The sequence below is a fragment of the Nyctereutes procyonoides genome, unplaced genomic scaffold (assembly GCF_905146905.1).
Source record: "Nyctereutes procyonoides isolate TBG_1078 unplaced genomic scaffold, NYPRO_anot_genome, whole genome shotgun sequence".
NCBI lineage: Eukaryota > Metazoa > Chordata > Mammalia > Carnivora > Canidae > Nyctereutes > Nyctereutes procyonoides.
This window is the reverse complement of record NW_026575141.1, coordinates 17,704,971-17,720,407: the sequence shown is the minus strand read 5'-3', so window position 1 is coordinate 17,720,407 and position 15,437 is coordinate 17,704,971. Positions and strand designations below refer to the sequence as shown.

Sequence of the window (15,437 nt, the reverse complement as noted above, 5' to 3'; positions counted from 1 at the left end):
TGTGCACTTAAAAAATTATATTGCCATAAATCTATAATTATGAAGACTGCACAGTATGGAAAATGCTTATGACGCATTAAGGGAAAAGGCAGGGTATAAAATTATATTTTAGAGATGATTGCAATTAGGTTAAAAATATATGCATTTGAAAAACATTTTACAAGGTACATTGGAAAATGGAAATAGTTCTGTTAGTAATATAAATTAATTCTTGTTTCTATATCCCAGGTTTAATGTAATGTTTTTATATTGCTTTTATAATTTGAGGGAAAAAAATAAAAACTGTTCAAAGCACCAAAAACTCTTATGCCCATTTACCTTAACTTGAAGTGAATTAATTTAAAATCTTACTAATTATAAATGCAAATCAATGTCACATTAAAGCAAGTTAGCAGTTGTAAAAAATACTCATTTCTATATTTATATGTCACAATTATTAAGGAGATATATGGTCTTGGTTAGGCAGTAATAAGGAAGTAGAAATTGGCTTTATGTGAAGCTTACAAGTAAGAACTTGTTTTAAATGGAATATATTTATATTCGCTGATCATCTAAATACCAATAGTTTCTCATACATACTTTTGTTCAGAATTTTTATTTTTATTTTCATCTTTAGTTTTAGCCTATTACATATTATTTGTCTCCCAAAAGCATCCTGGTTTTTGAAAAAAAAATTTCCTTCAAATGAATCTTAAGTCCAAATATATATTTGACATAAAGAACAACCAAATGAGTTTGTGTAATTAAACTCTGGCACATAGTTGTCAACTCAGAGTGTGAGTTCATACTTACATTGACATGGCTTTTAATTTTTGTGCTGCACTTTCATTTTATTTTTGAAAATAACAGCTTTATTGAGATGTAATTCATACTATACAATTCACCTACTTAAAATATATAACTCAATGGATTTTAGCTTTTTCATAAAATGGTGCAATCGTTACCACCATCAATTTTAGAACATTTTCATCATCCCAGCACCTTCGTCCCATACCCATTGGCAGCCATGTACCGTCACCACCCCCAGCCCTAGGCAACCACTGTTTACCTGCTATCTTTATAAATTTGCCTACTCTGGGCATTTCATATGAATGGAATCACACAGTATGTGGTCTTTTGTGACTGGCTTCTTCCACTTTTCCACAATATTGTTTTCAGGATTCATTCACATTGTAGCATGTATTAGTAGTTCGTTTCTTTTTATGGTTGAGTGATATTCGATTTTATGGATATTCCACCTTTTATTCACTCATCAGTGAGCATTTAGACTGTGTCTACTTTTTGACTACTGTGAATAATGTTGCTATGAACATTCACGGATAAGTCTTCATACAGACATGTTTTCATTTCTCTTAGGGTATGTACTTAGGAATGGCACTGCTGGTTCATATGGTAACTCTGTATTCAACCTTTTGAGGAACTTCTAGACTGCTTTCCAAAGCAGTTGTACCATTTTGCATTGTCACCAGCAGAGTAGGAAAGTTCCAATTTCTCCACATTCTCACTGGCACTTCTTATTGTCTGTATTTTTTATTACAGCCATCCTATGGAGGTGAAACAATGGTTTTGATGGTAGTTTCGATTTCTCTTGTGCTGAGGGCTAATGATCTTGGACATTTCAAGGCATTTCATGCACTTATTGGATGTTTGTATACTTCTTTGGAGAAATGTCTATTCAGAGCCCTTTCCGTTTTTAAATTGGATTATTTGTCTTTTCATTTTTGAGTTTAAGAGTCCCTTATATATTGTAGATACAATTCTCTTATTAGATACATGATTTGCAGCTAATTTCTCTCATTTCATGGGTTGCCTTTTCACTTTCTTGATGGTGACCTTTGGAGCACACTATTTTTAATTTTGATAAAGTCCAACTTATCTAGTTTGTTCTGTTCTTGCTGGAACTTTTGGTGTCATATCTAAGAAACCACTGCCTAATACAAGGTAATGCAAATGTATTCCTTTTTTTCCTCAGAGTTTAATAGTTTTAGGTCTTCCATTTAAGTCACTGCTCTATTTTAAGTGAATTTTCTTATATGATATGGGGTAGGGAATCCAGCTTTATTCTTTTGCACGTGGATACCTGACTGTGCCAGTACCATTTGTTATAAAAACTGTTCTTTCCTCCATTGAATTATCTTGGCACTTGTTTACCAAATGTAAGAGTTTATTCCTAGACTTTGAATTTTATTCATTGGTCTATATGTCTGTCCTTATGCTGGATTACTATTGCTGATTGATTTGATTACTGTTGCTTTGTAAGTTTTAAAACCAGCAATTGTGAGTCTTCCAACCTTTTCTTTTTCAAGAATTTTTTGCAGTTATTTTAGGATCCTTGAATTTCCATAAATTTTAGGATAAGCTTGTCAGTTTCTACAAAGAGAGAGCTGGAATTTTGATGGGTTTATTTCATTTTATAAGTAGCTATAACATTGTCATTAGGAAAAGAAATATTTATTTAGAGTAATTCCTAGTTTTCTCTCTTTTGAAAAACCTATGAGATTCCCTTTTCTTGAGCTGCTTCAAGATTATTTAAATGCTATTATCACTATCTTCTCTTTTTTTTGTGTGTGTGTGTGAAACTCTTATGGACTAATTAAGTAGCGTTCTTTCCCCCTAATTACTAAGGTATACACCAAGAAAATAAATTTTGCTAGCCTAATTTGTGCTTACCAAGTAATAGTTTTTCTCTTGGATTAACTTCTTGAATAAAAGAGTGAGAGACCTTGTATAGTAGGAGACCTAACAGTAGGGATCTGTGCAGTAGAAACTTGGGTAAAATAGCTAAGTGCCTAAAGCTCCATACCTCCAGAGATGTAATTTCACAATCTTATTAAAATGAGATCAAGTGAGATTTATTACCTGCAATTATTTATTAGTTTGGTGATAGTGTTATTTCTAAATAATTTACTTTAAGAGTAATTTTTAAATGTAAACAATCTACCAAACATAGTAATCACGGTATGTCAGACACATGCTTACTTTGAAATATATATATATATATATATATATATATATATATATATATATATATATATATATATTTTAATTTTATTTATTTATGATAGTCACAGAGAGAGAGAAAGAGAGAGGCAGAGACACAGGCAGAGGGAGAAGCAAGCTCCATGCACCGGGAGCCCGACATGGGATTTGATCCCGGGTCTCCAGGATTGCGCCCTGGGCTAAAGGCAGGCGCCAAACCGCTGCGCCACCCAGGGATCCCGCTTACTTTGAATTAAAATAAATTGAGTGAAAAAAAATTTTTTAGAAATTAACATAGAATCAAGAGAGTGTCTGGAACACCAAAGCACTCAGTAAATATTGGTTAAATAAAGGAAAGAATGGAAGGCAGCTCCTCCATGAATCACTGCTTTTAAAGCCCAGGCCCCTACCTTAGGGATGATTCTAGATAATCCCTCAATTCAAAAGGATAAATCCTGCTTTCAGGGTAGATTGTTTTTCAGTGTTTCCAATTTTCTCAAAGGATAACCTGAGAGTTTCACATTTTTGCAGCGTTTATGTCATGGTTGGTGCCGATGTACCGTTTTCTTCTTGTTTACGAGAAGTTGAAAATCCACAGAATCAATTGAGATGCAGTCAAGAAATGGAGCCTGTGATAACATGTGATAAAAAATTTCGTACTCAATTTTACATTGACTGGTGCAAAATCTCATTGGTGAGTTTTTATTTTACTGTGTTTTTGTAAATGTACTTAGAAGTGATGTGGCTGGAGAGAACATTTGACTAAAACCTGAATTGCTTTTAGGAACAAATCCTGGGTTTACTTTGTTAACGCTGTGGACTTCCCTTGACTTTAAGGATTTGGCAAGCTTGTTGACAGTGCATCCATTTAGAAAAGAGTATCTCCACTTTTGTCCTCAGTCTACCCTTGATCAGTTGCTGGGGCTGCCTTAGCTTGGCAGGTGGTCCAGATGACCCCCACCACCACCCCCGGACATCCAGGTGGCTGCTAAGCCAAGATAGATTATGGAATAAGTGTGACATATGGAGAAAGTCTCAGATATGCTGCCATCACCCACTTTGGAAGGAGAGACTGGGGTACAATAATAAATCTGAAAATAAAGCAATATGGTGCTACGGGTCAGTGTCCTAAAAATTCAAATTGTAGGGAAAGTTCAAGGAATAAAAAAAAATTCCAGTGAGCGAAATTAGAATCTTACCCAGGGCCCCATAAATATTAAATATTTCTTTCTAAATATCCTTTGTAATTAGGATGCTAAAAGACTTAAGAAAATGTAGGTAAGGCTTCATCTATAAAATTTATATTATTTTTTGATCTTGCTTTCTGGAAGATCGGTAAGTTGTTTTACTTTTTAGTGACCTTTAGATTTAGCTTCTGTCACCTCTTGATGATTGGTGGTGAGTGAATTAGATCTAAGTTTAAAGTTGACATTTGAACAAAGTTATTGACACATAAACACAACTGTCATTTCATGTCTTAGAGAACCGACTGCAGGCAACTTTCCCGGATGCAGTACAGAAGAACATAGTATTCACGTTGCAGCACTCAGCACCTGTGACCCTTGGCCCTAGACTCTCCTTTTTATGGGACTGTGTCTTAGGAAAATAATTTTCTTTCTTTGTCTTCTTAAATCAAGTAAAATTATTAAGCTGCTATGGTTTACGTGTGTTATACATAAATGTTGAATTTGCAAGGCTTAATCTTTCAGTCATGGTGGTAATCGTACAAGGATGCCAAAGACTGAGTGGCTGCAATCATAACTTGAGTAGGTACCTGTAACCAGAGGCAGTAGACAGTGGGCCCTAACAACGCCATTTTACTTGTGTTTGTGCTAAAAGTTGTTGATGTTTAGGAATATTACCGCATTTCTAAAGTTTTTTTTTTTTTTTTTTTTTTTTTTTTTTAATTTTCATTCATTTATGATAGTCACAGAGGGAGAGAGAGAAAGAGGCGCAGAGACATAGGCAGAGGGAGAAGCAGGCTCCATGCACCGGGAGCCCGATGTGGGATTCGATCCCGGGTCTCCAGGATCGCGCCCTGGGCCAAAGGCAGGCGCCAAACCGCTGCGCCACTCAGGGATCCCCGCATTTCTAAAGTTTTAAAAATTGACGTATGTTTTGAAGTTTTTAGTTTCTGTGGTGAGATTTTATAAATGGAAAGATGGGGATTTTCATTTTTTATTTTATGTGTATTTACTTATGTGTCACATCTTACCACAGAAGATATCAGGGGGCTTAAATGAAATAGTCAAAACAATAAATGTAATAAATAAAATACAAAAGAAATAGAAGATCAGGACCTGAACTTAAAAAAAAAAAAAAAAATAGGCCCAAGGTCAAGTTTGACAACAAGCTTCCTGATAGGTCCATGATCAAGAGAGGAAATTCATCAGTTACTCAATTCTCCCTTTTAAAGGAAGCAGACCTTCAATTCCTTGGCAGAAAGTAAAGATTTTACTAGCACTGTAGTCTTGACAAAATTCTTGAAGTGTTTTGTTTTGTTTTGTTTTCTGGAGAATATATTGAGAAATGCCACAAATCATTCTCCCCAGTGTATTTTGGCGGGAGGGTAAGTGGGGGGCGGCAAATGTAGTGAGAAGTTTCACATGGCTATTTTTATACCATCCTTCAATAAAAACTGCAACATAATTAAATGCAACTCAGTGAAAGCAGTTCAATGAATGTGGAGGTAAATGGATATAGTGCAAATGCACATTTTTTTGATTCTGGAATAGAATTTAGTAAAACTCTAGTGTTGGATGAGTTACATGTTCCTTAGGCTGTCTTTCCTCAAAATTCTGTCAGCTTGATCAAAGAAAGATCAAGGTTATAATCATTTAGAAATTATCTCTCATTTTATTTTTCTCTTCTCTTTCACTAACCTTAGAAACCACACCCACATACCTGGTTGTCAGCCAGTTCATGGTTTGTTAGCATCTGCACTAGAAGTTGGTCCCTAGGAAACAAGAAAGGTACATAGTAGTATGAAAGTCTTCTGCTTCAAAGAAGGAACTGCGAAGAGCCCCCACAGACACATACCTTTATTATGTATGAATTCATGTACATATGTCTGTATGTTGTGGAAAGGGCATAGAAAGTAGGCCAACATAAACCCTTTAATCTGTTATTTTTGTTCTTTACTTCTTCCTAGCTCCCATAAACAATTGCAAGTTCAAGATGATAACGTAATTAGAAAAGATTCCTTGTTAAAAATGTGTCAAAGAAAGTTTTGGTATGCCTGGGTCTTAAACTCTAGTAATGTTTGCAGCTATTAATTTGATGTATAATTGTCTTCTTTTGTATCAGGTCGATAAAACAAAGCAAGTGTCCACCTATCAGGAAGTGATTCGAGGAGAGGGGATCTTACCTGATGGTGGAGAGTACAAACCCCCTTCTGATTCTTTGAAAAGCAGAGACTATTACACGGATTTCCTAATTACACTGGCTGTGCCCTCGGCAGTAGCACTGGTCCTTTTTCTAATACTTGCTTATATCATGTGCTGCCGACGGGAAGGAGTGTGAGTACTTTAAAACACTAATAAAAAATTATCAAGCCTACTAGGATAACAACATATAAGATTCCATTAAAAGCCAAGTTTCATTTGGTTCATAAAATACTTTATAAATTAATTGAAATTGTGTTCAAGTCAAACTACAGTACTTTATTCCTTTAAAATGAATTAAAATAGTTTTGAGTCTAGTAAATCAAATTAGAGATATAATTACTTTATTCAACAATTATTAAGGCTAGATGTAAATTCATGCTGGCAAAACAGCCCCAAGAATAACAGAGGCTAGCTCTCTTGGTTATATAAGCCATTTTGTGCAGAGGTTATGGAATCTATTGATATGGTAATTGCACTTTAAATAAATAAATAGTCTTTGATCAGAAGTGGTGGTCAGAATTCTTCTCAAAGTTGTTCTGTCAAACGGGTGACATAATCTAAATGTTTAAAAGATATGTATATATACATATAAACCTAGGAGTAAATTAATGACAGGAGTATAATTTGAGTAATGAGCGTTCACTTCAGGAATAGTTAGCACTTTCAGGACATCTATGTCAATTAAAATAATCTCCCAAGATTATCTGGAAGTCAGAGCAACAAAGCAAAGGATAAAAAATTAATAAAGCAGCAAGTAACAAATTCTTTCATTTTTACATGTAGCTTGATTTCATTATGTCATAGAATTTATTTCCAAGAGCTTGATTCTTAATCTCCATTTTTTTTCCATTTTTCTGTGTGTTTCTCATCAGTATTCCATCTCTGTATGTGTACTCATCCAAGTAATGTCATAAACCTGGTGGCAAATGCTGCCTGGTTGCATTTAATAGTAACAATGTCAGCATTTCCACATCATGCAAGATCCCATGAGCATATAGTCTTAATGTTTCAAATATCAATGCTATTATTTAATTCATAAATTTTGTTTTGTTTCTAGGGAAAAGAGAAACATGCAAACACCAGAGTAAGTGTCTTCTTTCCTGTTATTTTCTTTATCATGTTTTTTCACTTCTCAGTTGCTTATCATGCTGCATACATGTGTGTCATGCTTTTACTTTGTCATTCATCATCTTTCATAGTTTATTTCATAAATGTGAAAGCTGCTTTCTAAATAGATATTTAGGAGGGATAGAGACTAAAAATAAAAAGGGTTTGAAAATAAGATTACATAGATAAAAATTAAACCTAAAATTTCAGATTCAGAATATTAACTTGCCATTTATATGATGTGATTTCCCAATCTGCATTTCTATAAACCAGAGAACAGATGAAAAGACCTTTCATACACGTTTTCCTGAATCTACAGTAATAACCTACCATAAAATGAAACTTCTGTGAGTATTTATAAATGCCCCATCAGAAGCAACAATGTAAAATCTACGGTAGTTTAATCTTAATCGTAGAAATTAAATAGAATACTAGTTTGTTTCTTAGGGCTGAAATATTAACACAATGCTTTATAGCTTAGTTTCATGCAAGACACACTTATTTAAAAATTGGTTTACGATGTTCAGTTTTGCTGTGTTAAAAGCATGTGAAATATATCTTTTTCAGAGATAACTTGTAGAGTGCCCAAAGTGGAATGAAGTCTTATTTTAAAAAGGAAAAAAAATTATAACTTTTTCAAATTTGATGACCCACTGGGCTAATATTTGATTTTAAATATATGTTGTTTTATTTCTTTTCCATCTAGCATCCAGCTGGTTCATCATAGTGCTATTCAGAAATCTACCAAAGAACTCCGTGACATGTCCAAGAATAGAGAGATAGCATGGCCTCTGTCAACGCTCCCTGTGTTTCACCCCGTAACTGGGGAGATCATACCTCCTCTGCACACGGACAGTTATGAGAGCACGAATATGCCACTGATGCAAACACAGCAGTAAGTTTCCATGTGGTCCTGTCATTATTAATATGCATGAATATATCTACTTAATTTCCATAAAGACTAGACCTTTTCATTATTGCTTTTGTTTGTTTACAACCCTAAGAGAAAATACCAAAAGGACATTGACAGGGTAGATCTCAACCTGGTGGTGCTGACCCAAACATAAAGGATTACTTTCAGGAAATGCATTTTTTTCTTCACTAATTGAAACAAGATGACATTCACCTTAATAGTTAAGATATTGACACTGCTAATAAACTAACATGTGTTCTCAAAGATGAGTTAATTGTGAAAGAGAGAAGCATATCCTAAACCATAACAAATTGATTCTTTTTTAGAGCTATTATTAGAATTATTTGGTTCTTTTAACCTATTTTTTTTAATGTTATTACCACACATCTATTTAATCTAATTTTTGTGCCTCAGGATACAAGGTTTTTATGTTATTTTTTGTGATCTGCTAATATATCAAAATGAGTAGTTCCAATTTTGACTATAAATACAATTTATTAGTGCCAACCTTTGTAGTATTGGAAGGACTATGATCAGAAAGTCTGGAAGAAGCCTACCTATGGGGGGCAAAGGGTTGAGGAATTTGCCCAGTTGCTCTTTGAGAACCCACATTATATGCCTAGAAGCTCAATTTTGATATAAAAGAATTGTAGGTAAAATTGTCATTTATTTTTTAGAACATGGCTCTTTATTTTTTCTTCTTTTAATCAAATGTTATGTTAAAATGGGTTAAATTTAGTTTCCCAAGGAAGTCACAGATTTGTTTTTGAGATCCTCCTCTTTTTCACTTTACTTTTGTAAATATGATGGATATAGGGAAAAATCTACCTCACCCCACCTTCACCACATAAAGGGTATAATATAATAACCTCTTACTGATTAAAGATTTCTCTGGGAACCATACTGGATGCAAAATTTTCCCATTGCAAATGCTTATTTTGTAACCATGCAAAATGTATGTGGTAATTTGGAGATTAAACAGTAATTAATATGAATAGTATAGATAGACTCAATAAATTTGTTCAAAATACTTCAGAAATCTAAAAATATTGTATTAAACTTTTCTAACATTATTTGCTTACTGTTGAATAGGCTAAGATATGTGTTTATGTGGGCATGTATGTATAAGTAATTGAAGTCTGATTGACAGTGGAGAAAATTGCATACATTTAAAATTTTGAGTTTTGGAAACATTTGATCAAGGATGTGAATTTTTTTTAAGATTTTATTTATTTATTCATGAGAAACACACAGAGAGAGGCAGAGACATAGGCAGGGGGAGAGGCAGGCACCCCTCGGTGAACCTGAAACAGGACTCGATCCCAAGACCCCAGGATCACAACCTGTGCCAAAGGCAACTGCTCAACCACTGACCCACCCAGGCAGCCCAGGGATGTGAATATTGAAGTCACACAAAATTTAGTTTTATGCAATGGAAAGGATAGATTTCTTTGTTCTCTGATGGTTAGTGGGACATCCTAAAAAACTCACTTCACCAGTATTAGACACAGATGAAAAAAATTAGTATATTTCAAGAATATTATAGTAGCTCGTGATTTAACAATCTCTCATGCTTTTTTTAGATGAAAATATGAACAGCCTTATCATTCATTTCCAAATGGAAAGAATTTTTAAATCTTTTAAGGCTACTTAAGAGTGCTAGTGAAATATGGGTATATATCCTTCAAATGTTGATATATATTCTCAAAAGCGAAATTGTCAAATACACTTGAGAAACAGTTTTTTTTTTGTTTGTTTTAAAACTACAAGAGTTCTCAGAGGCCTTGAGTGTATTGATATGCTTCATGAATCTATGGAAATAGGCCAGAAGAGGTAACCCTTCAAAGAACACAGTCCAAGAAATGCTTCTGTTGACAAAATAACAATGCTATCAAATTTTGGAATAGAGAAATAGTCATTATAATGAGTAGGGGAGCTTAAATATCTTTGTAAATCCATAGACCTCTGTTGCTAGGGAAGTTGAAGGAAGAGAGAAAAGCTATGTCATTTAGAGATGCTTTCTGACCATATCATGTTGAGAATAAGTAGCTCCTTAAAAATTATTTTGATTTTCTGTGGTTAGAGTTTTGCAGTGTTTCTACCCCTATTATAAACACAACAAAATTTTCTATCTAGTTTACAATGAAATACGTCTTCCTGGTCCTTCCATCACCCCATCAACTGTCATTATGTTGATCAGATCTCTCTATTTGCGAATGCAATAGGTTATTCTATTGAACTTGTGACAATTTGACCATATATGTATTTTTAAGTCCAGAAAACCTTCACATTATTCAGATTTCTGCTAATGGAAAAACTCCATTAACTAGCACTTCTATATAAATAGGGTAGATAGATAATTGATGATGTGCACAATGATTATTCTGAGGCACTGCGAGTTCGTCAAGTACGTCTGACTCATCAGAGGGAAATTAAATTACATTCGGTGTAGTTTCAGTGTTGAGTGTATATTATCTTTCTTTTATTCTTGGAAATGGATAATATGTGCACTGTCTCTATGGTAACTCCCTATAAGCCAGAATATGTGATTAACCTCATTTTCCAACATGCCAGATAATAGGGAGATTCATTGTATCAGGTTCGTCACAGCTGTCCTTTACGCAAATTCATCTTTTACTCTTACCTTAAAAGCATGGCCCTATTTTTTAAAGTTTTATTTCAGCACCAAGTGCATGCATATGTATTTTGGTCATTTGGATTGAATTGAATTCTCTACATTAAAATGAGATACTCTATTTGATGAGGCATTATAGTACTTGATAACCAAGTCCATGCTTGGCGAATGCTGCCTGGTGTTTGTTAATTAACCCTTCCTAAAAGGGCACGCATTTCATCTTCCCATTTTCATCCTAACCCTACCGATTTTGTCATTCATATATAATTTGGCTAGCTATAGGATTTCATGTTTATTCTTCAGACTTGACACTGGAAATATTCAGGCATAAGGACATGGCTGAAAGTGGACTTTGGCTTCTAAGTGAGACTCAAGAACATTCAAAGCTTTCCTTAAGAGCTGTGTGGAAATTTGCCTGGGTCTTTTAAAGAAGTCAGTCTAGAAGGTCTAGAGAAACTTCTAACAACGCCAGGTAGAGAACTCATAACAGTTCTATGACAAGGGGCTGCCACCATTATTTGTCAGTTTCACAGTAATATTTTCTTTTTTGGTACAGTGCTTCACAGGACTACACACTGGTACCATGCAGTAGACAGTAAAAGAAATGTCTGATCATTTGCAGATGATAAAATTGAGACATGGATAAGAGATAAAGCTAAATTAGGTTAAAGCTGAGATTAGATTATTTGCCAATCTTGATTTAAGTCAAAGATAATGTAGCCATTGAACTCAGAAGGATCTCTGATCCAGGTTACAGGCAAGGGATGGAGCAGGTAGTGGCAAGGGAAGCTGGAGAGAGAGTAGGAGTTGGAGCAAGCTCAGAAAGGATGATTTCATTTTGTATTTCATTTCTACATTCCAGGGTAAAGAGACAATATCAAAGGCTGTTAAAACAATCACATAATATAGAAATGTAGGGTCAGTTTAGCTTGATCTTTGCTAATGTATTTGTTAGTAACTATTTTATTTTGGAATGATTTTCAAGGTTCAGAACGTTGTAAAGATAACACAGAGAGTTTCCAGAGATCCCTCACCCAGTTTCCCCATAGTACATTTGTCACAACTAAGAAAAAGCATTGGTGCTTTACTATTAAGCAGACTTCAGATTTTTTTAATTTAATTTAATAATTTGAGATTTCATTAGTTTTATTTTTAAAGATTTTATTTGTTTGAGAGAGAGGGAGGGAGAGACAGCATGAGTGGGAGGGGCAGAGAATGAGAGAGAGAGGGAGAGAGACTCTCAAGCAGACTCCATGCAGAATGTGGAGCCTGATGCAGGCTTGATCCCAGGACCTGAGATCATAACCTGAGCCAAAACCAAGAGTCAGATGTTTAGCTGACTGTGCCACATAGGTGCCCCAGATTTTATAGTTTTTTTTTCCCCTAATGTCCTTCTTCTCTTCCAGGACTCTGTCAGGGACACTCTGTCGAGGCATGTCTCTTTCCTCTGATCTGGGCAGATTTTTAGACCTTCCTCAGTTCCCATGACCTTGACAGTCTTGAAGAGTAGTAGTCACACATTCTGTAGAATGTTCCCTGCCCCCTAATACAGTCAGGCTTTTTGCATCTGTACTTAATCAGTGATCTTTGCAGTTCAGTGAATACATGTCACCATTAACAGTAAGAAAAACTTGTCTCTTTAGGTCCTGTCCCCTTATTACCATTTATTTATTTATTTATTTATTTATTTATTTATTTATTTATTTATTTACAGTACACACAATTGGTGGGGGTGTGGGGGAGGGAGAGGCAGAGGAAGAGGGAAAGAGAATTTTAAGCAGATTCCACACCCAGCAGGGCTCCATCTCACAACCTACTCAGATCATGACCTGAGTAGAAATCGAGTTGGATGCTTAACCGACTGAGCTACCAAGGTGCCCCATAAAGTAATTCTTACAAGTAAATTTGCTTTGTCCAAAGAGTCATCGTTGTGGTTAGGGTTATGTTTTTGACCAAAGATTTAACTTAAAATATATTGCAGATTGACTGATGTACCTTGAAAACAAACCTTTGATATGATTTACATGCAGAAAATCAAACTCCAAGTTATAGCATTTTAGGTCCTAAAAGGTATGTTGAGAGAGAGAGGCTAGCCTGGTTCTGTCCAAACAAAGTTGCAGATCACAGTCACCTGAGTAGCTTCTACAATGCAGATCCCAGAGCTATCATTCTGTGGATTTGGAATCTGCTGGACATTGTGAGTTAGGTGGATCAGGAAAAAGGATTGAGAATTCCTGAATAAAATAATTAAAGGAACTAGGTTTCAGGATTTGGAAGAGCCACCTTGGTATTTCTTTTGGGGGTAGAGGTGGGGACGATGTTGTTATTTACACCCTTCCACCTAGAGTTCTAAAAGGGGGAACAGTTTCTCCTTATTCCTCCCTAAGAGGTATGTACAAAAGAAAAGTGTGAAAGGGGAGCAGTCCAGGTGCTTGATCTAGAGTGTTGGGACTATTTGTGGGTTTATACTTATCAGCTTCAAGACTTTTCACACCTCCTTCAGCTGCCTGAGAAAAATGGTATAGAGAAGTGAGAGATGAGTACTGATTAGTCCTAAATGGGCTAGAGAAATGCTGAACCTCAAAAAACTAAAAACCACTGGGAAACTTTAATTTTGCACTTTTATGGGAGACATTGCTGGAGGACTTCAGATATTCAGTTCTCTAAAATAGAATTTATTCTAAAATTTGTAATGTATTATGTGTTTCTTTTGGGGGTAGATCTGCCTCCTTATTACTCTTTTCTCATACCAACATCAGTATCAATCGATTTTCCCAGAGTGAGAGGCATCTTAATAGAAAATTTTATGTAATGAATAATAGGGGAAACTACCCAAACATTTTTAGAATGATTTTAATTATCTATATGAAAATTTTCCTTATTCATTATACTAAACATAATATCTAATCCAGAGTAATTGAGTCTCCCTCAAAACAGGAGGTAGGTCGTGCTTAATCTTTTATAAATTAACGAATATAAAACTAGAATTCAGTCTTCTAATTAAAGATATACGAACTAATCATTGTAGCTTTTGTCTAAAGTATTTTTCCATTTGTCTTCCCTTGGTAATAATGAGAACTAACTATGGTATAATTTCATAAATAAAAAATTAGGTTTCAATGAAAGTTAATATCAGTTGAAGAGAATGTTTTAGGGGACCAAGGTAATGGTTTCCTGTTGACTAGAAGTGTCAAGCAGCCAAGGATATTTCGAAGCCAAATCTTTTTTTTTTTTTTTTTTTAATTCAGCAAGGATGCAGTATCTCTGTGTTGGACTTTGGTTCTATACGTTTGTACTGCTTCAGTTTAAAGCTGTGGTAGATTTGCTTTTGGCTTTATGCAAACAGGAGAAAAATGCCTAAAAGACATAAATGAGTATCTCCTTTCTCATTTATGTTCCATGCATTTTCTACACTGATTTGGGTTAAAATTAGGCTTTGAAATGAAAAGTTACAGTGACATTTCCAATTTCTTTGTGTCCTTCCTTCCTTAATCCAAATAACGGCCTGGTTCTTTAGTAAAAGTGGGGGTTCAAATCAGCATTTTTGATGGAAAAAAATTATAGAAAATTCAAGGGTTAGGCAACATCAATTTTGCTGAAGTAATTGGGAAATTCCAAACATATACTACTATTGTTAAATATATTACTTATTGTTAAATGGCTCCATACTAATCTTAAAGAGAAGTGTTTTGGGGCCAAACTATAAGGCCCCAAAACTAATGTCATTTATTCTATATAGCCAAACTAATGTCATTTATTTTCAAATGTGGCACAGATTCGGTGTCTTAATGCACATCATTTAACCTTTCTTTGCTTTTGAGTCTTCAAGCAAGTAGGAATATAATGCATTGATAATCATCAACCTAACTCATAGATTTATTCTATAGGATATCCAAGAATGTCAAATTACCTTAAAATGGTTGTACAAATAATAAATAATCGTGTCCTCCCCCCAAATCACTTATTTATTAATTTGCACATTATTACCTTTGCTTCCTTAAAGAATAAAGTTTGTGCAATGGCTAATTTACATAATTTTCTATTTAAATGCATGTAATTAATGGTAGTAAAATGAGGAAATAATTAATGCTAATAATTTAGGGAACTCCAGTTTTTTTAAATCTTTTTTCTATGTAATGCAGTTTACACATAATAATCTTTCCATTAGTACATTAATAACATAATTATTCTAAATAGTTTTATGACTTTATAGAGGTCCTTTCTTTGAAGGATTATTGGACTTCTATTTGAAGTCAGCCCCACTCCCTTGTGTAATTGCCCTCAGTGGTGTGCTTTCACCAAAGATGGAAATGCTTCTATTTCCTCACTGTCTGGTCTGCTTGACTATAGTAGAGTTGGTTACTCATAGCAATTTCTCCAGTATGCCTGAAGCAGTGCTCTTATGAGGTACCTCCCT

General features: G+C 34.6%; 1 protein-coding gene across 4 annotated transcripts in view; it reads left to right on the top strand.

Moving 5' to 3' along the window:
• The window catches only part of SGCE (sarcoglycan epsilon), a 74,825-nt gene that overhangs the window by 53,288 nt on the left and 6,100 nt on the right, over positions 1-15,437 (top strand). For 3 of the 4 annotated variants that reach the window (XM_055307631.1, XM_055307629.1, XM_055307632.1), the window contains 4 exons: positions 3,511-3,673; positions 6,286-6,497; positions 7,423-7,449; positions 8,179-8,367. In XM_055307631.1, the coding sequence (XP_055163606.1) occupies positions 3,511-3,673; positions 6,286-6,497; positions 7,423-7,449; positions 8,179-8,367 (591 nt within the window). The remainder of the gene's footprint in view (positions 1-3,510; positions 3,674-6,285; positions 6,498-7,422; positions 7,450-8,178; positions 8,368-15,437) is intronic. The other variant, XM_055307630.1, reaches the window with a different exon arrangement.